The sequence below is a fragment of the Lutzomyia longipalpis genome, chromosome 1 (genome assembly GCF_024334085.1).
Source record: "Lutzomyia longipalpis isolate SR_M1_2022 chromosome 1, ASM2433408v1".
Classification (NCBI taxonomy): Eukaryota; Metazoa; Arthropoda; class Insecta; order Diptera; family Psychodidae; genus Lutzomyia; species Lutzomyia longipalpis.
Genome location: NC_074707.1, coordinates 27,819,143 through 27,833,148, shown reverse-complemented (window position 1 = coordinate 27,833,148; position 14,006 = coordinate 27,819,143). Strand labels below are relative to the sequence as shown.

General features: G+C 35.4%; 1 protein-coding gene across 2 annotated transcripts in view; it reads left to right on the top strand.

Annotated features, from left to right (window-relative positions):
- The window catches only part of LOC129797437 (uncharacterized), a 165,271-nt gene extending 152,325 nt beyond the window's left edge, over nt 1-12,946 (top strand). For both annotated transcript variants that reach the window (XM_055839991.1, XM_055839992.1), the window contains 4 exons: nt 8,693-8,845; nt 8,914-9,033; nt 10,739-10,845; nt 10,919-12,946. In XM_055839991.1, the coding sequence (XP_055695966.1) occupies nt 8,693-8,845; nt 8,914-9,033; nt 10,739-10,845; nt 10,919-11,494 (956 nt within the window). In that variant the 3' untranslated portion in view covers nt 11,495-12,946. The remainder of the gene's footprint in view (nt 1-8,692; nt 8,846-8,913; nt 9,034-10,738; nt 10,846-10,918) is intronic.
- Nucleotides 12,947-14,006: the final 1,060 nt, after the last annotated feature.

Below are 14,006 nucleotides of genomic sequence, written 5' to 3'. Positions count from 1 at the left end.
TTTCTTGCTTATAATGTTGAAGATTATTGCGGATTTGGGATGTTGTGGCAGTTTCATAAGCATTATTCCCTCACACTTCCAAATCTGAAAAGCTTGAATCTTTATTGACCTTGACATTAAAAAGATACATACTTTTTTTTGAGCCAAATCTTTATCTTAAAGAATTTGAAATACGAAAAAGCTCTAAAACTTATCCGACTATTATTATGGTTAAGACTTTAAACGAATTTATCACGAATTTTAAAGATTTTCTCTTTGAAAGGTAAGACGTTAATCCTTCAGATCGTACAGACCTAATAAATTCAGTTGAAATTAATTAAAATAGCATTTTCTGCTACATATCTACAGGGGTTGAAACTTTCAAATTCATAGTATAGATGTGATTAATGGGGACCAAAAGTAACACGTCCTAAAAGCTCAAGACAAAAAGGACACTCCAATTTAAATGATGCTCCAATTAATTGTAGTCTCGAGATGATATCCTCAATTTATTATCTCAAGTGCAATAGTTGACAGAAAAAGTGCTCCTAGGAATGGTAGACAATGGCATGGAGAGTGACAACACTGTGATAGCCAGTGGCATAGAAAATACTGTGTGGAACAACAATGGATGGTACATGGGGAGGAAGAAGGAAAAAACAGTTTTTCTAAATTGAATTATGTTAGTTAGAGGAAATGCTAGACATAAGCCCCATCATCTGAGAAGAGAATTCACAAATAACAAACTCAACATCTCGCTCCAACATCCCAAAATGGAAGAAAGTGAGACAGCAAGTTCTTTTCTAAGCTAAGAAGGAAAAACGAATGTTATTACCACTTTTTGTCGTCTTTTTTCTCCTGCCCTATACTTCCCCATCTTCATTTTGAGAGGGGGATGGGAGCACTAAGAAGACTAAGGGATGTTGTTGGCTTTTCTTCGTATACATATAGGTATACTAAAAGCGATAGTCGCTGGAGATAGGGAACACTTCTTGGCTTTTAGCACACGAAAAGCTCAAAATATCGTCGCAAGAGTCATGCGTTGCGCCTTGTCACATCATTGCCCCCCCTCTCCCCCTGCTTCCAGACTCATCTACCCCAATACAAGTTCTTCGCCATCGTGTTTTTAACGCTAAGAGCCATCATCCCTTGGTCCCATTGTTGTGTGCGATCTCCTGGTCTGAAGTGTATTTATGGGAAGTGTGTGTATGCCACCGTGCTGATATCGTCGTCAGGGAACCACCCCAAAATTATCATTTTTCCTACTTTGCACACACTGCTCAAGAAGTACGAAGAGAAAGTAGATGATTTGTGCAAATGTGATTGAGTTCTGCCATTGACAATGTAGGTACAACACAACTGTACTATATATACCACAAAATTCAACTTTCATCCACCAAGTCATCCACCCCTAGAGCAATACGAATAAGGGGAGCTTCATTATGTATGTGTATGTATATGCACTAAAAAACAAACGAATGCTAAATTCTTTAATAAATTCTCTTTAAAGAAAGACGACGAAGACAGATAAGCAAAGAATAATGAAAGAAAATGAAGAAAATTTTTGATTTCTATTTCTTCAGTTGATTTTTGCTTTATTATATTACTCACTCCCATTTTCCAACCCTTCTTATGTTATGTAACTTAAAATATCGATAAAAAATGTGTTGTGAAGAATTATAAAAGTATTATACATATTACCATTTTTCCAAACAACTTTAGCTTTCCATAAAAAATTTCATAAATTGTTTCCAATATGAAGAACTCACGTTTTGCCCACATACTCCCAATAATTTAAGATTTTTATTTAATTGAAGTGTTTTAATTAAAGAAATACAGGGAAATCATCAGCTATGATGGCACCCCCTTTATTAAATAAATAAGTAAATAAAATAAATAATTAAAGAAATACGAAAACTAATTAAAATGCTTTTGCAAAAGGGTATGAGGTAAAAAAAAATTTCTTTGTCTTCATAATTAAATGAAAACTCATGATATATTTTTTCTTTATATTTCTTAAACTGATTCATTTGCAACGATATTTTCATAGAAAATACAAATCATATTACTATAATGGAAAACTATGACCCATTTTATGATTATTTTCTTGCATCGCCGCAATTTTAAGTCTTCCTTTTCAAAAAAAACATGTGAAAAAAAATCGTGATTACCCCCTGAGAAAGCCCACAAATTGCAGTTTTTCTCAAAAGAAAATTTAATGCAAAAAGACCCCTTGGTGGTTTTCCTTTATAAAAGGAAGTGTAAGAGGCAATAAATTTCATTGACACAATTTTTCGTGGTGAAAATTCTACTCATGGAGTTCAATTTGTTGAAATTTCTCCTTGCACGAATTTATGCAAAGTTTGTGCAAATAAATCTGTTGACTGTAGCTGTAAATCACTCCATGGTAAATGACACAAAATGTAGCCAAAAATAATATTCCTCCTCTACTTCCTGCCTTTATTCCTCCTTTTTGGCAAAAGGAACGAAAGTATATACACACATACGCTCTCTTTGGAGTCTCTACAAGGAGAAAACACAATAAATTCTTGTTTCTCCTTAATTGCTCAATGGATGTGGAGAGTCTACGAATATTCTCATGTTATTCCACATATCAAGTGGGTGGGATGTGAGAACAACAAAGGGAGGAAGTTCAAGAACCCACCACCCCTCCAGTATATACAGGGAGATGTGAATACAAGTGCGGGAGGGTGAGGGGGAGAGAAAAGAAAAAGTTTTGTGACCCAACCAGTGAAAGTTAATATGCTACAATAGTCGATAAAATATTGCCATATGTCCATTAGATGGTGAGCTCTCTTGTTTGAGTGTAATAAAATGTGATTTATATTTACTTTTCCTATATATATAGCACGGCAGTACGCCGGGCAAAGGGAGGGTTTGGTTAGTGGGAAGGCAGATTAGTAGAGCATTCACCCCATCATTTGTCCATACTCTGTGCGTACACTCAACAAAACACATCATCATTGTATCAAACACAATATTAAGTATCTTGGGGCTGTTGCTGCTTTCTTTTGTACTACACCAAAAATCTCCCTCATCGCTATTCTTCAATTTGCATCGTCCCGGAAGGGGGGATGTAGAAGCTGGCCCCTTTTATTGCTCTACCGACACGCAAGATTGTGGGGTGCTATCGCCACCCATCCGCTATTTACGAGAGCTTTTCATTATGTTCTTTTATTCTCCTAATTTTGAAGCACTTAAAATGAAAAAGGGAATATCAACCACTCTGTGGCAACCGGAGATAATATTAAAATTTATGGTTATCCTTTCAGACAATATCCAAATTACCGAATTTAGAGGGAATTCTGTGGGGTTTTTGGAAAGTTTCATGAATGCTCCAGCATTTGAAATCGTTCGTCCATGCATTGGCTAATCTTATTGCTTTTAATAGCTAAACGGAGTGAGATAGGTACTATCGTAAAATTCAGAGAATTCGCAATGATCCCATTTTAATAAAATTTCTATATTAACTTTTGATCTTTTGATAACGATTCTATAACTTTATTTCGGAAATTTATTGATTTTTCATTATTTTGCGGAAGAAAATTGCCAAAATATTTTTAAAACTGATCATTAAAATACAAGAAAATTTTTCCGGGAAAATTAAATACTTTTTAATCGTGTCACTAAAACAAATCTCTAAAATACTCGAACAAATGTGTCTGGCAAACATTTCTATTGCTAAAATTTTAATTCGATTAAAAATATTGCAAATGCCATTTTTTTTTTTTTCAAAAACTGCCCGGATTAGAATCTTCATATCCTTAATTTTCATGCTATATATTTTTTATATCTCTGTCGATCATAAAATATATTTTCACTATTCCTCAACATTCCCACTGCGGTCATTTGAATTTCCTCACCAAATTTTCATTCTGCAAAATCATTCCCCAAAAGCGCATAAAAACGAATTCACAGAGAGAATAAAGTGGAGATACCCCAAAAATGAATCCACTCTGAAAGCCTTTTCACTGGTACTCTCTCGCCTCTGCAAATTCGCCTTGACAGGAAGGGTTCATTGCAAATTCCCTTTCTGGAATTCATTCATACCCATACTGAAAATTCGAAACATGTGGAGCAATGTTAGTCTTCTCGAGAATTTCTCTGGTGACATGAGCAGATTGTGCAGGTGTGAGTGACGAGAGGACATTACCCAAAAAGCTTGAGCCTTAAACCATAATGTTGTGACACTGAGAGCGAAATAGGAAATAACGTTGACAGAGTATAATTTTATTTGTACTCGATAATGAATGATTCAGTTTTGTACGAGTTTTTTTATCCCTTGTTTTCTCTCAATTTATTCACTTCCTACTGGAAAATCTCTCCACGGAGGGAATGGTGGGTGTAGGGAACCTTTTGAATATACGCCTCTGGTAACGAGAATGCAGGAGAGTTGGAAAAAAATGAAGGAAATTCGTATTGTCTCAAAGTTCACCTTGCTAAGACAGCTAAAAAAAAAACACTGAAAGCTTTACTGGTAGGTCACATGGAATTGCGATGGTGGGCAGCGAAATTGGGGAGAGAAAATCCCACTTGAAAGTGAAAACCGTCAAAACTTTTTCCACTTCCTTTTAGCCATCATTTGTTTAAATAAACCCAAATTCTTCTGGCCAATTCCCATTCACTTTGAACCTTTCCTTTGCTCCTTTTTTTCACCATAGAGTTAATCTTCTTTCTCCTCGTATATCGCCTCTCGAGTAGCTCCAGGAAGCTTCATTGAGAGATTTTCTCTATAGCTTTTTGCTTCTTCCACAAACAACCCCTTTTTAGAATAAAATAGTGCAAAGTGAAAACCCCATTGTTGTGTCTTGTCATAATTTTCCAGTCCTCCTTTCTCATACTAAACTGTTCCCTTGAGAGACATGATATCGCTTTACAAAGAAATCAACCTTGTTTTGAGACACTGAAGAGCATGGAAAAAAACTCATCACATCTCCCTCCCTATTAAGTTATGCTTGCAAACAGTTATCTTATACTATATTGTCCAACATGACTGGCATCTTCTTAAGAATTTCTGAAAGTGAGATTAATAGTTGAAATCTTAAAAGAAAAAAAAACTAGGTCCTCCTATATTTTTTCTTCGATTTTTTTTAGTTTTCTTGATATATACGTGATTTCTAAAGCCGAAATATTTATTTATACAGTCATACCCCGCATAATCAAGTCGAGGTTATACTCTTCTTACGCATTAAAATTAATGAGTGAGAAGAGTATAACCTCGACTTGATTATGCGGGGTATGACTGTATTACATTGCAGTCTTTCAATATAGGTAGTCTGAAACTACTGCTAGATACTTAATTATTAAAAAAAAATCATAATTTATAATAGAAAATATCCGATAAAGGAAGACATTTTTTAAGCCAATACATAAAACATTTGCTCTCGACAATGACGAATTCTTGACTACAAAACTGATACAGTACAACCGCATTATATATCTTCTTTTTGCAAAAAAGAAAAAAATAAAATAAAAGGAAGGCAACCGAGAGCTGCTGAATGTCGTTTTACTTTTCCCATCCCACACTTAGGGTCCACCAATCCTTGTTGAAAAATATTTTATGAAGGAAAAGAGCACACCAAAATGCACATATAATACACATTGAAAGGAAGATAAGAGACGCTTGTGGTGGGTTTTCCACCAACAATGGAAGAATACGTATATACACTGTAAATCATCTACACAGTGTACCATCTCAATTGTCTATCTCATATCCCATTCTCCTCTAATCCCGGTAATTTACTTAAATCTTACCACACAGAATACAACACCTTCTGCATAAAAATTTTCGCCGTCCTTATGCTGTTTTTATATGAGAAAAATATATCTTTTCCACCATGAAAATTAGAAAATAAAATTCAATTACTCCAGGAAAGAGCATTCTATCCTTCCCGGGGTTTGTTCTAACGCTATATAGCTTATTTCTCTCTCCACCAGTACACATATACAAGAGAAAAAATTATAATTAGAAAGATAGTATCTCGACTTCATGCTTTTATAAATAAATTTTAATGACTGCAAATGCAAATCGCTTTCCTTATACTTTTTTTTTAATGGGCCATTTAATGTTGTTTGACAATTAATTTAGCAGTTAATCTGACAATTATAGCCTGGGAAAAGCTTATTTCGCTAATTAAACCAATGAAAATGATGGAAATGGTAAATTTCCGTGTTTTATGACTTGTTTCTTGAATGCAAACATTTATTTCTCTGGCAGGTGGATGTTGAATTTTTGTATTCTTCCTTAGCTTTTGTGTGAAATAAAGTATAATTTTTAGAATATAAAAAAGATAAATTTTCATGCGCAGAAATTAGCTGAAATTACATAAATACTTTATTAGTTGGTGTTCCACTTCGTGGCCAACACCAAGTATTGTAATCATCGGAAAAACCGACCACCTCAGATCGGGCTCAAACTTGGTATGAGCACGTTTCAGACAACCCACATTCCAAAAATGGTGGTGGAAAATTTTTGATCCGGCCGGCCGGCCTGCCGGCCGGTCGCCCAAACTTTCCCTTATAGCTCGAGAACGATGACAGATAGAGACTTCCGGTTTGAAGTTTTCTATAGAAATGTGGGTGTAAAATTTCATTTTTTCGCATTTACAAAATCCAAGATGGCCGCCGTCCGCCATTTTGAACTACTGTCAACCACTTCCCTTATAGCTAGAGGTCTGAAATTTTAGTATGTTGTAGAGCTCAGTGAGACGTTTTCATCGATAATTCATACTTGAAAATCGGTCAAGCGGTTTAGCAAATATGGCGGCCTAAAGCAAAAAGTGTTTTTTCGATAAATCTCGAGAACGGCTTGACCGATTTTGACTATCTTGGTATCAAATGAAAGGTATTGCGAAGCCCTACAACTGTCTAGAACATTTGAAGTTCCAAAAATGGCCGCAAGAGGCACTAAAATTAAAAACAAAAATTGCCTAACTTTAAGGGGCAATATCTCCGAATCCCCATTATCGATTTTCTTTAAATTTTGATATGTTGTAGCCTGACTCAATATCTTTCACCAGTCCAAAAATAAAGAAAATCTATGTCGCCGTTTAGAAGATATAGCCATTTGAAAAATTCTTGAATTTGAAAAGTTCTAAGTACCATATCTCTTGAACAGCTTGTCCGATTTCGCTCAACTTGGTATCAAATTAAAGGTTTTGCAATTCTCTACAACTTTTTAGAACATTAAAAACCTCTAGAACTATTTCTTGAGGACGAAAAATGCCAAAAACTGGTTTTGTAAAACAAAAAGCCGCCATTTTGTGTTCTAGAGGTGACCTTGAAAAGTATCAAAATTTATCCCATATTTTAGCTTATTTTAAGACCTTTTCAGAACTAGTCTAGAAATTTCTGTAGGTGTTATAGAACTTGAGATATGACCATTTTTATGCATAAAATTACTGAATTTCACAAAAAAAAAATCAACTTTGCCTACTAATTCTGCTCACAAATCGCATTACAACGCATAAACAAACTTCTACACGTTGTGGGACACCAACTCTTATAACTGGACGCGTTATGATTCACTTTTAAGGATCATTATTCAATTTTCACAGTTTTATCATGATCCCTGAATTTTCTAATATTTTTTACCACCCATTACCAAATTACCATAAACTTAGGTTAATATCTTTGGTAAATAGTAACCTAAAATTTTTGAAAATAAAACGAATTTTTTTGGGGAGTTTCACACTTTTCCAATCTTTGAACTTGTAAATTTGTGAAAATTCTTTCAGCTCATTTTATAAACAATTCAGTATGTAATCTACCATCTTCACAATTTCAAATGAAGATTCTAATCCTTCTAATTGAAAGACTACTATCTTAAATGGAAAATCTCACAGTAGTGTTGCTAAACTATTTTTGAGCGTGTAAACCCTCTGAGAAGCTTAGTGGAAGTCTCTCTGCTGTCTTTGTGCTAGAGCATGCATAAGATGGGAGCAAAGAAACGAATTTGTAATGGGAAAGAGAAATGCAGTAGAAGGATGAGAAAATGCAGCAAATATTTTATCAATTTTTACCAAACGTTGTCATCCTCCATGGAATATATATAAAGTGGAAATTGTGTTATGTACGCATTAAATGAACCGAATGAAGAGGATGCATTTTACTTCATTTTTTTTTGAGACACGTTGGAAATATTATTTTTGTCGAGGAATAATATTCATAATATTAAGTGATGGAAAGGATCTTCCGACAAGGATGATCCCTAATTTAAAAATAATATCACAATTTTGTTTTTTTTTTGTCTGCAACCATTTTGAATTGATTTTTGTTAAATCTGATGTTAAAGTTCCACAAAACTCGAACAAGATTAAAGTCCACAATGATTTTTTTTAAAGTTAGATCAGATTTAAGCCGGAATTACATAAAAGTGAGATTAGAATTTGATATCCCTCTGTCTGCCGTTAACAACGATAAAGTGGCCAACACTCACTTGGAGTTAATCCCATTAGCGCAATCGATTTAATAATTTCAGTAATGTTTTGTGCACAATCCCGACAATCTCTGAAATTGTGTGCAAAATCTGCTTTTACACTCCCCCAAAGTTGCGTGAAAATTTCCCAACATACTGCTACATATAGCCAAAGATACATAACGCGTTGGCTGTGCATGTGATCCCACAAACATATTCGCTGAAGTCACTCACTCACCCCAACTAATGAGCTCAAACTACCCCTTCTCGTTGCAGATGGCTCCGGGGGGCTGTCTGTGTTGCCTGTGGCGGCCCTGCTGACGGGCGCCCTCTTCACCATTGGTATTGGCGTACTGTTGGTGGTTGTGCTGACTGTGCGGAAGCGACGGGAACCATCGACCGTGTGCGATGGGAAAGAGAAGCACTTGGGTGAGTTAGAATTTTGTGCCAATGAAGATGGAAGGGTTGGTCAGTGTGAGGTGTGGATCTCGTTGCAGGCATGGATAACACTGTGACGACACCACTGGAGATGGGAGTTGGTCAACAGAGATTTGTTGTGGCTTACACATTGAAGCAGGGTGTGGAGAAGCAACCGGATATCCTCAGTGCACAGAAAGGTGAAAAGCACTTCCGTGTCTTTTGATGCCATACACCCCATTGCAGGCACCCCCAACCAATTAACCCCTTAAGGTGTCTAACATGGAAATTCCCAGTCGATATTCCACCCACACTTGCACTCATTTTACTCCCTCAGGAGAATGAGAAAGAGAAAGAGAGAGAGATGTGAATTGGATGTGGCAAGAGTGTTCAGGTGATTACAGTCTGGGAAAACACACAACTTCGTGCCCCATTAAATTCAAAGAATCCCACTGCATTTAATCAGATGTACTTTACCCTCCTATGAGATTTATACAAATGACAATGTGATTTTGCATTGTGGGCAAAGAGATTACATTCCATTTGAGCCATATAGCGACACGCCGTAAAATTAATTAGAAAGCCTCACAAAAAGCATTTTACAATTTTGCGCGCATTATCCCCACCACATCAAAGTATACTCCCACAGTGAAGCATAAAAAAAATTAAACAGATTCCGTACCAAATATTTCGTGGTTTACCCATTGACATGTGCAAAATTTTACTGTCACACCGCAAGAGCGCGAAAAACATTTTTGAAAGGAAGGTATCGCTTCGCAACATAACAAATTATATAGGTATCTAATCTGGTAAACCACGGCGCTGAGAAATTCAATTTTGTAATGCTTGGCTGAAACCACTTGATAAAATACGGAACATCGCTTAAATCATTAATGAGTGCTCAATTGAAATTGACGGAGCACTTGTGGAAATTATACGAAAAGCGGGAAGCGTAAGTTTTTCACCCGTGAGTGGTGTTGAATTTGCTTTCTCTCCGGGAAAATCCTCATGGTGGGTGACATGGCGCCAAAGAGCGTGGGGCAATTAAAGGAGATTTATTTGGCCACAGAGCTTTCGCAAAAGGGGCACCCGTACTCCCTCTCTGATTATAATGCCAAAAAGGCTGACAAATTTTCACCTGGGTATGCTCCTGAAAATTGCATGATATATTTGTGAAAATGGAAATTTACGTATAAGCTTATCCTGCATAAAAAAACACTCAGATGTGGTACAGTAAGGATTTAGCAATTGAGGACATGTTGAAATTATAAATTTGTTTTTTTTTTAAATATTTAGAATAGAAAAAGTAGTTTTAATTGGACGAAAAGAACGCTTTCATGGCTGTTCAAAAAATTTTAAATCGAATTTCAAAATCTGAATGAAATTTTATGTTTAGTCTAATAAAAATATAAATTCTTTAATTAATAATTGCAAAGAAATACCAACATAGAGGCATATACCTCTTATTTATAATTAATTTTAAAGGAAGCATGAATGATCATAAAAACAAAAATTCCTTGATTACTGAAGAGAATAATTAAATTCAAGGAATTATATATCTATGAAAAAAAATCAAATTATGTATTTTGTATTTTCACTTTAATTCTACTTTTTTCAATCCCCATTTCATATTTATTCATATCTCTTTGATTCAGAATATTCATTTAGGTAAAAAAAAATCTCAATTACCGCATGCTGTCTATGCACACGACTATCTATCTGTATGTGGTGTGGAATTTTATTAGGATTCTCACGGTGGAAACCCCCGATTTAAAATCACATGAAAAGCTCTACTAAACCCTTCCACTGGGAATTCCCATGGCTTCGTATGGGGTGGTGGAATGTGCCATACATATATACTATGCTGACAAAAGTAACTCACTCACGTATAATTGAACTCCTCAGGGGCGTCGGACGGTGGCGTGAGGGATTCGAGTTTGCTGGGGTCACCGGCTGCCATTCGTCCCGAGGGGCTCTTCATGAAGCACAAGGAAGGCAATCATCTCAATTACGTAAATATCATTCTGGCCGGTGGGGAGGATGGGAATTTTACACACATATATTTATTTGCTTCTCACCCCGCAGATATCACCAACGTATTCGTGCCAAGATTTCGAACAGAAGCCAGCTAATTCCCAAGGAACAACCCAGAGGGAAGCTCTTGTGAGCTACGCCACCCTGAGGCCCTCAACATACGGCAGTAGTGGCTCTTCCGGGATGGACTACACCATCCAACAACCCCCAATTTACACAGCCATAAGCGATACAGGCGGCGGTGGGGGTATACAATACCCCACAAGCGCACAGAATGGCCTTCTGCCCGTCAATGGCTCCCCGGGTGGGAGTATAAAAGTACCAGAGGAGGCCCCAAGACCGGAGTACCTGCACTTTGAGCGCTCCACCCTCGACTACCAGAGGATCTACAGTGAAACTGAAGATCCTGAGAAGTTGGTGACAACCACCAGCAAAGCCCTCCAGAGTGCCGGTCAGGATTTTCGACATCCCGAATTCACTTCCAATGCCACGGAAATAACTACAAACGTAGGGAATCACATGGGAGCGAAAGTGCCGCGTGTCAACTCATCTTCATTGCCTAAAAATCGCAACACGAGAAATCATATCATCACTGATACACTTCCCGGACCAGAAAGTTGCGTCTAAATGACCAACGAGCTACAGAATGTGATTTTCTCACTATAGAGACATATCATGCTGAAAATGATTAAAAACCTACAATTTTAATTTTATTTACCCATTAATAGCCTTTAATCTATCAAATCGAGAATAAAAAGATAAAAGTTTTTTTTTAAATAACAAAAAAAAAGAAGAATGCAAAGCAATTCCGGATGAGTCAATACGATTTTTTCAATAATAATTAAGGAATTTATCAAAGCTTTCGACGCTTTGATAAAAAAAAGCATTGAATAATTAAAAACAAAACAAGCAACACAAATTAATAATGATCTCAATGCAAATTAATAACTCTTGCCGAGACCTTAACCAGCTCAAACACTCAAATGAGCTTTTTGAATAAATTTTCATTGTATATGTTGTCAGTATTTTTTATTCCCACTTTTTTCAATGAAAAACAAATTTTTTTTATTGAGAGATTAAAATACTTAAAATTTATATTTAAAAAATGGATTTAAATGATTTTTATAATAATTTTTTCCTGGAGAGTATTAAAATATTAAAATTTCCACCAAATTAATATCCAATAAATTGGTAGGAAATTGAATTGTAAAATTGGCCATTTTCGACATGATATGTATGGTATATAACTCGATTTATCCATGAAACTCATCTCTCCGCAATATAGTATGTAATCAGGGAGCGTGAGAATATCAGCAAATAAAAATTAATATTATAAAATAAAAAAAATTATAATATTAAATAAAAAAAAAACATTGGATAAACAATTGGCAAAAAATGCAAATTGAGAGTGAAAAATGCAGTGAGAGAAGCGCATTCTGTTTATGCAGAGTGCAAGAGATTTTAGGATTAATAGCTAAGGAATAAATTGAAAACCAAATAAAACGTGTAAATACTTTGTAAATACGATTATATTTAGAGAGAAAATAATAAAACAGCTAATATTAGGCCTATTCGAGGAACAATAGAAAGTGGAAAAATAAGGACAAAATGACTCATCTTCTAAAGTGAAAAAGAAATGGGGAAAAACTCAATAAAAACACATCGAAGAACATTTCATCCAGAATTAAGGACAAAAAAACAAAAGAACTCGAAGAAACCTATAAGGGTGGTGGGGAATATAATAAAATGTAATTAAGTACATGTTTATAAAGCGTATGAAATTTGATATATAATAAACAATGTAAAGAAAAATGAAAAAAAAAATTACTTGTTGACTGCCAGTTGAATAGTTTGAGAAGTTCGAGCGAAATGAAGGGGAGAAGAAGAAAACTCAATGAAACAATAAACGAATAGCGAGTTCTCATTTCTGAACTGACTATAAGGAACTTTGAGCGTAAATATAGCAAAAAAATGATATTAAGAGGGATGAAGATTGTATTGTAAAAAAAATCCTGCTTTCCAGCTCCATGTGATAGCAAACAATCTAAAATGATGCGTAAATAGACGTGTTTTGTCATATTCTATTCTCTTTCAATTTTTCATCTTGACTTAAAGGGTGCTTTGCACTATATATGGAAAAGACTCAAGAGATTGAAGCTTTGCTAAAAATTGAATTTCCTTATGCTCAAGATCTAAGAAAAAAAAACTCTGTATTTAATTTAAATAAGTCACACTGACCATATATTTTGCGAAACGTCCTTTAGGTTTCACATTGTAGATAGAAGGAGCATTGCTGACGAAATATAGCAGTGGGAACCCTATCATCGAATGAAACACGGTAAGAACTACTTTTAATAAAAAAGATCTAAAAAATATGTGATCCGGATTTTACGTCGAGTCGATAAAACTTTAGTATTGTAACTACTGAAAAAGGCTCTAACTAGAGTCAAAAGCTCAGTCAGGGATAAAAACATTCGTGTTTTAATCTTAAGCCTTACCAACCCAACAAAGAACCCGGATGCACTCTATATAAATTTCATGTCGGTAGAACACCTGAATTTTACAATATTTCATTCATTCATTTATTAAAAATCATCTCAAGGAGAGAGAAAAAAAAGCGAATGCCTAGCAAGTGCTGTGTGGTATCGCATACATAAGTATTTTTTAAACATGTTTTTGAAGCTTTAGGATAAATCCTTCCGATTGCGTCAGCCAAGGGACGGTAGGTCAACCCAAACACAACCTTTCAATTTTAGGGGCCAGAGCTTTCGACGCTACTGTGCGTCTTCCTCAGTGGTCAATTGTGTTTTTTGTTTGGGAATCGTCAAACGTCTGAATTCTGTGATCTTGCGGATTTTCATGTAGGGGATTCTCTTTTTTCTTTGATTTTCTTTCACTGTACTTTAACTGACTTTTCTTGGCAATTATCTGAGGCATAACCTACCGTCCCTTGGCTGACGCAATCGGAAGGATTTATCCTAAAGCTTCAAAAACATAAAATTTCCGTCAGTTTCAACCCGAGTATTTTTTAAACAATTAGATAATGTAACATATTGAACACAGGAAAAAGAGAGAAAAAGAATCACATAAAGAGTTCAAAAACACAAAAAAATCACTGGAAAGTTCACGTCTAAGTCTA